We start from the raw sequence: 12572 nt of genomic DNA, 5'->3' as shown, positions 1-12572 counted from the left end.
TAGGTGTTACCACACTAGGCTACAAGGTTAAACTTAACTGTATCACACTTCTCTTTAGGGATTTAAACAGGCAGGGAAAGTCGATTTTTTTTTTAAAATAACCATTTCTCCCTTTCAAAATATTCTCTATAAGAAGATGCATTTACAAAGTGGTCCTTGGGACAGTGCAGCTGCCATTTCCTTGGATGGGACATTGATGTGGATGAACTAGGCTTTCAGTTTGTGAAGGATGAAGCAGACAACTAGAGCGGACAGAATCTTCCTGAGCTAATGATCTGAACAGTTAGCAGGATTCACCATATACTGAACCCAGAGCACCGTGCTGACTAGGCTGATGAAAGTCTTCGAATATTCTAGTGAACACAGTTGGGACTTTGTAGCAGAGACTTTATTCCCCAGATATAAAACGCCAGCTCTGAAGCACGGCTCACTGTTTACAACCTCCCAGAGACTAGTCTTGGATCCCTTTGTACAGGACAAACTGAGCTTGGTTTACAAAGCTGAGAGAACAAGGTAGCTTAGATGTTCTCTGCCTGCATCTTCCATTCTTCCCTTATTGAAAATCCTCTGTCGCAGATTTTATTTACTGAGTCCATGATAATGGATTTAAATAAAATTTATATTTAACAAATAGGCTTCCTTTGATTTTTATTTTCTTATACAAGCCAGTTTTTTTTTTCATTTCTATTTTGTCTAATTTGGGGGACAATACCTTTCATTTATAAGTTGCTGTTGTTGCTGTTCTGGGAGTTGAACCCAGGAATTAATATAAGCTAAGCAAGTGCTCTACCACTGAACTATATATATGATATCTGTCTTTCTCTGTCTTTCCTTCCTTCCTTCCTTCCTTCCTTCCTTCCTTCCTTCCTTCCTTCCTTCCTTCCTTCCTTCTTCTCTCCTCCTCTGCCTCCTTCCCTCCCCCTTCTTTCTTTCCTCCTCTTCTCCCTCCTCCCTTTCTTCCACTTCCAGTTTCAATTTTGAGCCAGAGTTCCTCTAAGTTGCCCAGGTAGGCCTTGACCTTGAGGTCTTCTTACCTTGGCCTCCCGAGCAGCTAGAGTTATAGTCTGGGCTCCCACACTTTATATAAAGTTATGTATGCACATATGCTAAAGGCTTTATTTCTACAGCCAACATGCAGAACTGGTTGCAATTTTCAATTTCTGGGTTCTTCCTCCACATTAGAGAGATAGTTTGGGTAGCTCTAATGAACCCTTTAAAGACAATAAAATAAAGTGAGGAAGTAAATTTCTCTGGAAACTACTACTATAAAAAATGTCAGCCTTTCTAAAATGTAATAAAACCGACATTGTGAACAAAGATAAATTTAACTGGAGAGAAGAAACAATAAGGCACGCACAGAAAGTGGAAAGCTATAAAGGCAAGCAAAACTACTTTTCAATAGTGCCAGGAAAACAAGAAGTAGTGAATAACACATACATATTTTAGTAAATAAAAAGACGCAGCCGAATGGCCACCGTGTTTACATCTTTACAATTGGAAAATATTGCCTCCCCTTCAAGAGTAAGCAGGAGACTACAGACTCTCAGGGTTCCCTGGAGTGGACGTTATTATTACCGTTATGCAAGAGAGAGACAGATTCCCATCTGTATCCCCAGCAGTTGGGAGACTAATGCAGAAGGATTGCTGAGAGGTCAAGCCTATGCCAGGCTACAGAGTTAGACCCAAACTCATGGAACAGAACCAAACAAAACATCAAAACAAAAAATCAGAAAGAGGGCATGTCTATAATTCCAGCTACTCAAAAGTTTAAAGCAGAAGGATCATTAAAGCTCAGGCGTTAGGCCAGGTGCTGGCAGTACAGGCCTTTAATCCCAGCACTCGGGAGGCTGAGGTAGGCAGATCTCTGTGAGTTTGAGACCAGCCTTGTTTACAGAGTGAGTTCCAGGATTGGCTCCATTGCTACTGAGACACCCTGTTTCGAAAAACAAGACAAAACAAATCAAAACAAAAAAAAAAAAACAAACAAAAACAAAAGTAAGTTCAGGAGTTACAGCCCATCTGGACAATGAGAAAGAGAATGGGAGGGCATTAATTCTCCGATCACAAGAATTACTCATCTTGTTTTAATGTTTGACATATGAACATCCTTTCCACAATGACTCTGAGATGAGGGTCTCCTGCTGTGTGATACCCAGAGAAGACATGGCGAGCCAAAGGCCAACAGAAGAGAACCATCCATTCTTATCGACTACTTTGGGCCAACCCTTACTATACACGCTATACGAACAATCTCAATAAGCCTTCAAAACCACATGGAAGATCTGCAGAATTCAGTGTTGTAAAATCAGAAATGTCCCACACCTAGTGAGTGACAGGCAGCCCCAGGAGTTCCTTTTAGGTTGTCTGACATTACACTATTTCTTCTCTACAATTCTTTTATTCAAGGAAGTCATGTGCGGGCATTTGAATAGTGCCATCTCTGTCTTCTAAAGGCAGTAGCAGTCCTTACTTTTTGATTAATGAGTGCCGGAGAATCAACCAAGGACGAGGCCCAGTTGGCAACATCGCTGGCTTCGAGTATCTTGTCTCCTCTGTGAAGCTTTTCTTTCAGGAGAACTGCGTGTTTCCCTGCTCCTCCTCTTATGTTTGCAATGACACCGCTTATGATGCTGTCGCTGGTGAGATTTACTGGAACAAAACAAGGAAGACTTGAAGAAAGAAGCATTTGCATCCTGGTGGTCACTTCCCTTGACGAATGTGTATTATGTCTCTCTAGGACAGCTTAGTGTGTCTGCTGAATTCCCGTGTAAATGTGATGCACATAAATCTCATCTCCATAGTCTAAGAGGGGAATTTTTCTCAGCAGTCAGTTTATAGATTTCAACCATCTTTGTTTTGAAAAATAATGGTTGTACACTCGATCCAGGTAGATTGATAACTTATAGCTCATCATATAAATACAAGTATATATAGGGAAATTAATGTGACTTTGGATGTATTTATATATTTGTACAAATGATGAATATATAAAATATACAAATATTCATATATTTGTATAAATATAAATGAAGATAAACTTTCAAACTTCATATTTATATTGTGTATAGTATGCTTTAAATTATCTTCTTATTATAGAAATATTAAACATATCTAAAAAGACTGAGGTAAAAGTAAACTTGCTCCCATCCCAAATCCTATTCCACTTTCTCTGTTCCTCTCTAAACTGAACCACTTTAAAAAATGTCTAAAACATTTAGAGTCATGGAGTTTGATTTTATGTTTGCAAGGCACTGCACTGGTTGAGGGCTAAGGAAAGGTTAACCCATCAAGCCAAGCGGATAGTCGATCTGGGAAAGTGATTTAGGTCTTGTTCTTTGTAATGGACACAAGGTCCCACATTAGCCATGTAAGGCCTTGTGAAAATTTAGGAGAAAAAGAAACTTGTCTTTAAGACACTTTGCTGCCAGTGACTGGTTTTCTGTCATTGCGAAAGATACACAGCCCATGAGCACTGTGCCTCCCTTGCACAGTCCCGACTTGGACAGATATGTGCTCATAGTGATTAGGGAGGAGCTAAATAGTTATTAAGGGATTCCAGGTTTTCTCCCCGAAGATGGTGGAGTGCTGATCATGGGAGGCAATGCTCTTGGCTATTGGCTCTGCCTTCCCCAGGCTAACCAACCAGTCCATACTTACCTCTTAAACCGCCTCCTCCTATTTTTGTGCAATCATTTGTGTTAACAGTTGCTGTGGTGCTAGGTTCATCAAAGAAGGTATGTAGAGGGGTATTTAAGGATGCATCCACTTTAAACCCAAGACACTCCTTTACATCATTCACTTCAACACCTGCGTTAGAGATTCATATGAAAATTATTTGAAATGGTCTATCAACATCAGAAACGAATTCAAACTTTACTATTTTGTGACAAATATACTTATGTTTCTGGCCACCATTATTAACTCAATAGTAACATCATGTCTTCCCTCCATGACATTGATATCTAGTAGCATCCTTTCACTTGGCTACCAACTTAGTAACGGAGGATGTATTAACTTTACTCCCTGTTTGAAAAGGATTTAGGTCAGTCAAGGTGGTTATAGGAAAGTCCTTTGGGATACCCAAGGAAGACAGCAATGTCCAATATGCACTGAATGGTAATTACATGCGTGGCATTATTCTGAACATTTTATATGAGTTAAATAATTCAGTCCTCACATTAACCTTTTGAGGGATCACTCAGTTTCAGTTGAGTCTACAGAATTACAGAACAATACCCAATTGTTTTGGGCACATGATTTGAATATACATTTGAACTTCGTTTTAGCTCACAAATAACAATCTTGGAAGTTAACTCACTGTGGTTAGTATATGCCTACCCAAGCAGTTATAGCCATAAATTCTGTGAAGTCTATAGTTTGTTATCTATTGTCTTTTATATATAGAATATGTAAATATTATATAGAAATAATAACTCTATAATAAATAATATATAAAATAAATTAAATAGATAATAAAATAAATAGAAAATAAATAATAAATAAAAATAGAAAACAAAAAGATCTATCTATCTATCTATCTATCTATCTATCTATCTATCTATCTTACACTTACATTATTATATAGCACCTCCACGACCTGCAATTGTTATGATTTGTTAACACAGTCATTTTGAGTTTACTTTTTTTTTATTTTTATGAAACAGAGGCTTTCTGTGATACCCAGACTGGCCTCAAACTCCTAGTCTTTAGCAAGCCTCTTATGTTAGCCTCCTAAGTAGCTGGGATTACAGGCATTTATTGCTGTACTGGACTGTTCTACTCTATTCTTGAGAGGATTAGATGAACCTTTAGGTCCAAGGCATCTCCCAACTATAGGGGATGCATGGATGAAGTACCATATTACCCTGTTCCCGTAGGTTTTAGCATATAGTTTCAACATGGCCTCAACTAAACTACCCTCATAAGATTATAATGATCACCATAAAAGGCAAACTAACTTTTAAACCTTATTTTAACACATAATTGTACAATAGTAATGGTTCTTTCTTCCTCTCAAAGACAGCATAGTTTCCACCGACACTGAAGACTATGTTATAGACAGTCACCATACATAAATTGAGCAAGTCGGAGGATTAAGAGATAGGTTATATACATTGTTTCTTATACCTTCTTCCACATCTTAACTAATGTTTCCTTAGAAGCTCTATTCCCATTGCTAGCCATTCCATTATAGTATGATTTGGTCAATTTCTCAGTAATAGTGTTGGGTACTTGGGGAGCAAGTGAGCTATTCAAAGTGGGAATCAATGATGCACTTGATAGACAGTTAGATGTCAAAGGTCAGAGCAGAATCTCTCAAAGGAATGGACTATTAGATTATTTCATTTTAAAAGTTTGCTCAAAAGGGGCAATGAAAGTAGTAATATTCAATCAGAATCACATTTGTAACTAGAATTGTATTTCCAGGCATTACCTTGATCTTTCATGGAAGCTTTATCCAAGACATATATCAGTTCATAGAGTCCTCCCAGAGACCCAGAGCTACTGTAGTGAGTGCCATAGGTTTCCAAAAATCCAAAATACTCTCCTTTTTCATAGAAGGTTGGCAAAGCATGTAGGTCATCCAGGAAAGTTTTGGCCAGCACAATATCCCGATTTCTCATCACAAATCTACCCACGTGAACCTTTCCTTTCACATGTACGAATACCTTTCCCTTTGTTAAGAAAGCAGCAGAAAAAGAGAAATATGACGTTTATCACTGTCATTAAAACAAAATCATAAAACCTAGAATATTAGCAGGGACCTCTACAGCAGACCACATCAGAATGGATAGACATAAGCTGTTGTTGTTGATAACGTTTGGCAACTGAAGCTCTCAGATATGCTCAGTCAGACACTTTAACGGCATACCTGGTAGTTTCTCATAAAACGAAACACTCCTCTGCCTTCCTAAACAATAATGCCACTTTTAAATGCTTACCGAAGGATTTGTTTCAGGATTTCTCAGCAGCATTCAGCAGCATAGCTTCAAAGAGGAAAAAGCTCAAACATCCATTGACAAAGAAGTTGCTGAGCATCTTAGTGTTGCATCCACACCAAGGGGTTTGGAGCCATCAGTCAAAAGAAACAAACTACTGACCCATTTCACAAGTAATCTCAAACACACGGTGATTGAAAGAAGTCCTTCACAAAGTAGTGTACACTGCACCATCCCCCTCACAGCCACAGACAAAACTAAGCGGCCATAGGAGACATCTGGTCCGTGACTGCTTCTCACTCAATAGGGAACTGACTGTGAAGGACATGTTGGAATTTTCTTGGGGTGGTAGAACGTTCTACATCTTGTTTGAAGACCTAGGTTCTGTGCTCGAAGGTGTGTGCTCTCTATGTTTTGGAGTGGCTTCTGAGCCGTCAGTGGTGAGTGCCAGAACTTTATTGACAAGAATCTTACAGGAACTCACTTCATACATCACGAACCATAACGAGTTCTCCATCTTCTGACCCACATACTACTAATTCTCAGAGAAGAGCAAAACGGAACAGGAATTCTTTCTCAGTGCTGTACAAACTAGAAGTGCATCTTGGGATTTGGAGTAAAATAGATGTGATAATCTTTGGCTCAACTGATTTCAAAGGGAGGTCTTAGATAATTGCTCTCCAAGTTGGTTGTTCTTTCTTTCATCTTAAGACAACAAAAATGATTCTTCTGACCTCGTGAGCCCTACCAGTTGCTACCCATTTCCTAGCCCTCATTAGATACAGCATTGCATGAAAAACTTTTTTTTAAATATACATTCTATTTCCAACTCTTCTTTTCCTAGTTTCTCTGTAATCTACCTTTTTTCTTAGAGGGGAAGGAGTGTGCTGTAAATGTTCAGAGCCTTGAACATGCTATGCAGACACCCTTCCTGAGCTAGATCCCCATATCCTTAGATCTAATACAGCTATTCTGCTGTTCTCACAAGAACAAAACCATTCCGGCCAAGGTTTCTGATGACCTTCATCATCCTAAGGCCAGTGATCACCCTCCTCTTTGTTGACTCATTAGCATATTTGACACAGTTAATTGTTCTCTGTTCAGAAGATTTTTGAGTCTGATGCTGGAGAGTGGAGCTTCTCAAGCTAAAGAGGATGAACAGATTACCCCTGGGGTCTTGTTAACATGTAGTTCTGACTTAGCAAGTCTCGGTGGAATTGATGGGTAGCTCCCCACCGATATAGGTGCTGCTGGTCCAGAGACCACACGGAGCAACAAGGTTCAAGGACATCGTACTACGTGCTTTCTGGTTTTCTCCTTTTGCAGTTTTCTTTATATTAAAGTTTCCAAAATTTAACAATTACTCTTGCACTTATAAAATGTATGATAACCGTGTGCTCATCCCACAAAGTCCTATGATTTTTAGGCATCATCTTGATATCAAAATGTTTTAAAATTCTATCTTGAACCCAGATCTCCTTCTCAAACTCCAGACTTTTAGCTCCCATTTATTACCTGGAACTTTCAACTGAGCACTTAACAGACTCTCACACTTCATCTAACTAGAACCTAACCCTGTCTTCCTTTTGGCTTGTTTGCTTGAAAGGTTCTCCATCAGCAACCCCATCCTTCAATGGCTTAGACTCCAAGCACGAGAATCAGATTTGATGGGAACTATCCTTTCTGAACTGTAACCATGTCCCATCTGGATTCTTATGTTGGCTTTTAAACTTTATTTTTACACTTGTTCTTCACACACCCAACCTTTTCCCAACAGAGTGCCCAGAGTGGCCATTTTCGATTTGACAATGAATGTCAAGAATTGAAACCAAACCCCTGTTACAGAGAGAAAATCTACCCTTTATCGGTGATTACTGAGGTTCTGTGGGATTCAAATCCCTCCCAAATCCGTTCTCCTTCCAGCTCCAGTGACACAACCATGTCGTCAGACCCTTCCTGCCTCTGAGCCCCAACTTTAATAGCCCTTCTTCCAGATACGGTCTCACTAATTCAGCTGCTTGGTGAGACTCCTTTACATATTTGCTCTCTCGTCATCTTCTCAACACAAACTAATTGAATAACTGAGCACATATAAATATGGAGAGTGAGCAGTTATTGTTATGAATGCAGGTGAAGCATCTAAGCAGGTGATGATGTCAGGAAAGGAAGAGTAAGCCTTTGATCGGCATCACACCGATGCTGAAAAAATTTTTAAATTTATTCTGTCGGTGACAAAGTGAACGTTGGAATCTGGCTTAAATATAAACACACACACACATATACACATACACATATATATTTAAAGTCTCAGCCTAAAAGTGTGATTCCAAAATAGGCAGACTAATCTCATGTGCAACATGTTTAAGAGCACAGCACCATTGCTTTGGAGACAGGCTCTATAGGAAGCACATAGACAACATTCTGAGAGGCCATGTGGTAGAGAAGGAAAAATCCTCCAACTGAATTCGTCATTGTGTGAACAATCATGGCCATTTGTAAGTGGGATGCTCTGACACTTAAGGTCTCAATCAAACGGCACACTCTCCACCCTTAGAACACTTTCTGCCAGCTAACGCCCAGGGTCTGACTCACCAACTACTGCCCAGCATCTGAGAGTTCTTTGCCCTCTGCAGTCTGCTGCCTGTTGCAGAAATCTCTGTGAAGATTTCCTGGGTTTTACTGTCATTTCCTATTACCTTACCAAGAGCTTGGTTGGTTTGAAATAAGTTCTATCATAGTCTCTATATAAATTATCCCAGTTCTTACCGACTTTGAAAAATATGTTGATATTCGTTTAAACTTATCCTCCTTGGAATAGGTAAACTCAAAACCAACTGAATTGTCCTTCTTTTTCTCCGGCGTTGAAGAGTTTTCGTCTGGGAAAACTGAATCAACTCCTTTGACTTTCATAGGCGCTTCGGTGATTTTAAACTTTAGAGCCAAATTTGCATTAACGTTCAAGGTCCTGTCTCGTAAGAAGTCTCTGATTATATGAACCTCCTCTTCGTAATTCTCAGTTACGAAATTTTTATCAGCCTTCGTCTAAAAGTGTATATAATAATAAAAGAGCTGTTAAAAACAAATGAGAATCAGACAGCTATTCGAAAAACAGTAGAGCGAGGGAGCGACTTCTCTAGGTGAAGGGTGCTGGGGTTAAATTTCTGTGGTTCGAATACAGACAAAAATCAAGGCATAGTCCTCTAACATCTAATGGCACAGAATAAATGAAATGGGACATAAAACAATCACATTTAATTCTCTCCTGAACACCTTCTAGAAAACTCAGCAAGGAAAAGTAGCAATGCCTAAACTCCCATATCCAACATCTGGGGTTTTACTATAATCTGGGGTCCGAACGGCTTTAGCAGGCCTACCCCCCAAGTCCCACTGTCAGCAGCACGTACAGCTTCTCTCCTAGGTCCAGGCCCTATCCATCCGACATCTGCAGCTTTCCCTAGCCAGTGTCCTATGGTTCCAACACTTCAAACATCCTGGGGTCTCTATTGCAAACAAGGTTTCCCCTTTATAGCTTCATCCACAGCCTACGAGGGCCTCCTTGCAGGGACTCCAACCCCGCCACACAGTGCCTAGCCTCAGCAGCTCCTCATGACTGCCCTCAATCTTGCATGTTTCATGTTTCAAAATCAGCATAATATGAATGATGTTTACCACACTGCCAAGTTCGGGGCCAGCCTCTTACGACCTAGTCTGGCTCCTCTTGGACCATAGTTGTGTTCCCTTCTGAGTACTGACCCTGTGGAAACACTTCTGTTGCTCCAGGGGAAGCATGGGGCCTTCTCCACAAAGGCAGCACCAACCTGAGTACCAGGGTTCCTTGATGGGTCCTCCGTGAAAAGAATTAATTTGTTAGTTTTAGATTCCATTTTACTCAGAGTCTCATGTCACAGGTAGAATAAAGCCATATTTGTTTGGTTGAAATATCAGTGGTTCTGGGATGAAAGGGATAGTTACAGCTGGAGGGCTCTTTGTCATCCACGGTTCATCTCCTAAGTCTTATGTGTTCACTGAGACCCAGGTTTAAACAGTACAATGCACCCACAAAACCTGACTCAGGCTAACAAAGCATTGATTTCAGCAACAAAGAAAGAGCCAAGGAGCAGCAGGTTGAAAAGGACCTGTGCTGTAAGTATAATCCATTTTCACCTTCATTTCCATGGGCCTCAGATGTTCTCGCACTCTGAGTTATAAAAGAGGTTGCAGCACCTTGCCAGTCTGTGACGTAATATCACTAATGAAGTTCTGAGCTTTGGCTAAGTTTTTCACTAATTATGCTTTAAAAATAAGTAGTAACAAGGGTTTATTGAGTGTTTGCTATGTGCTAATAACCCTGGGAGAGATTTCCAAATTTATATCCCTGTATAGCAATGAGATGTGCAATATCATTTCTGTGTGTTGTTGTTTTTTTTTGTTGTTGTTTTTTTTTTTTTAATCCGAGACAGGGTTTCTCTGCGTAACAGTGCTGGCTATCCTGGAACTAGCTCTTGTAGACCAGGCTGGCCTTGAACTCACAGAGATCGCCTGCCTCTGCCTCCCCGAATGCTGGGATTAAAGGCCTGCGCCACCACTGCTTGGCTATTTCTGTTTTCTACTTGAGGACGCTGAGTCACATGAGAAATCCTTTACTAAAGATCTCATAGCTTCAGGCTGAGGTAGGTTTCCCACCCATGAAGGATGGGTTTTAAACCCCAGCACATTTGAGATAAGATGCGTCAAGTGAGGGGAGAGGGATAAGACCAAGATGTCATAACAGGTCAGCATTACTTTTTCAAATAGCAAATGGCAATCATTTATTGCCAATGAGTCACCCAAACAAGGTTGCCAAACCACCTCATATGGGTTGGCAAGATGGCTCAGTGGGTAATGGTGCTTGCTGCCAAGGCTAATGACTTGTGTTCCATCCCTGGGACCCACATGGTGGAAACAGACAATTGACCCCTGGAAGTTGTCCTCTGAATTCCGTATGAAACCCACAGTGTGTGTGTACACCACCACTCACAATAAATAAATACAGTGTAACGAAAACTAATTCATCGGGCATCAGTCTCTGAGTACCTCCTCCGTACGTGCGGCTGATAATGGGCCATAAGAAGGTATACTTAACTCAGGCTTTGTACTGTTACAGAACGTGTGATGGATGGTTTATTTTCCTGAGCATTTGAAACGGAGGAAAAGCTTTGTGCGTTAAAATAGAGATTTCCACTCACAAGAATTCATGCTTATTCATTATGATAAGACGAGCTTGGCAACTTGTTTTCCAAGCCCGTAACAGGTTTGTCCAAGGTCACCACCAGCAGTCATAGTGCCAAGGAGACATGGGATGGGGGACTTAGCGAGGGACTCAACTCAAACACCTCTCTTCCCTGACTGGTACCAAATAAGAACTCAAGTCTACATTCCTGCCTGCTTTTTTATAAGCTCCATGGAAAAAAAAACTCATTTGGAGGGCACTCATCGCACCCACACTAATAAACAGTGATTTATAGATTTCATTTATTCCACATTGTGTGAACATAGATTAGTTTTGCAATAGAACGCTTAATGTGTTTGATTATGGCTTAGTGTTCCAAATATCCCAGGGGTGTAAGTAATGCACAGGGCAAAAACTACGCCTTTCTCCCAAAGTGTAAAACATACTAAAATGTTGAGCCTGATGTCTTTCTAGAGGTGGGGCAAGGGGAACCAGTGTGTTTACTCTCCTGAGGTAGGTTGATGTTTAATCCTGGGTGGCCCTGTGACCCTTACCGTTCTGTGTCTTACAAGTTTCACCTTTACACAGGCACTGCAGGGCTGGTCACAGAGGTTACATGAATTGTTGCTTAATCACCGTGGTCAAAATATGTGAGGGGAAACGTATTTCCCCAAACACGAGAGGGGAAAGGCTGATTTTGTCTCATCATGTCTGAGATTGTGATGGGTATATTGTGGCTACAGCTGGCACGTAACGGTGGACAGTGCCCAGTAACGGGCACAGCTCTGACTGTAGCAGCGGAAGCGTCAGCAGGAAGCCTGTTCCTCCGGAGAAGGCAGAGGCAGAGACATTCAGCCTGGAACGAGGGTTGGGGTAGATTTTCAAAGATCTCCCCTAGTGAGCACTTCCTCCAGTCAGGCTCCAGGCCATAAAGGCTAGCTAATTTCTCCAAACAGTAGCACCATCTGGGCCTCAAGTATCCAAACACACGAGCCCATGGAGGACATCTCATGGATTTCACTCTCAGGACCTACCCTACCACAGTGGCAAAGACTTCATAAAGTCAAGATGGGAGAATTGAAAACAAAAGAAGACAATATGCCAACCAACTTTCACCCATCATTAATGGCTAAAGGTGCCATGTTTTCTATATTCCACTTAGAAAAGGACTTAAATTTTTTACTGTCATGCATTTAATCACAATACCATCGAGGCAGACACAAATAAGATCTCTGTGAGTTTGAGGCCAGCCTGATCTACATAGTGTGTGCTATTCTGGACAAGTCTATATAGTAAGAGTCCAACTCAAAAAAAATCATTTACATTGTGTGTGTATGTATGTGGTAGGCCCTGTGTGCCATGGTGCTTGTGTAGAAGTCAGATAACAACTTGGGGGAATCTGTTTCCTTCTTCCATGATGTGGG

General features: G+C 40.7%; 1 protein-coding gene across 1 annotated transcript in view; it reads right to left on the bottom strand.

The window, feature by feature from the left end:
• The window catches only part of C9 (complement C9), a 35999-nt gene that overhangs the window by 3050 nt on the left and 20377 nt on the right, over window positions 1-12572 (bottom strand). Inside the window, exons 6-9 of the mRNA XM_050138952.1 lie at window positions 8706-8981; window positions 5435-5675; window positions 3658-3807; window positions 2471-2649 (exon numbers count right to left, since the gene is read on the bottom strand). Of these exons, the coding sequence (XP_049994909.1) occupies window positions 2471-2649; window positions 3658-3807; window positions 5435-5675; window positions 8706-8981 (846 nt within the window). The remainder of the gene's footprint in view (window positions 1-2470; window positions 2650-3657; window positions 3808-5434; window positions 5676-8705; window positions 8982-12572) is intronic.

The sequence above is a fragment of the Alexandromys fortis genome, unplaced genomic scaffold (assembly GCF_014885135.2).
Source record: "Alexandromys fortis isolate MF-2015 unplaced genomic scaffold, M_Fortis_MF-2015_v1.1 scaffold_37, whole genome shotgun sequence".
Taxonomy (NCBI): domain Eukaryota; kingdom Metazoa; phylum Chordata; class Mammalia; order Rodentia; family Cricetidae; genus Alexandromys; species Alexandromys fortis.
The sequence above is the reverse complement of the archived record's forward strand: the minus strand, read 5'-3'. Positions and strand labels throughout refer to the sequence as shown.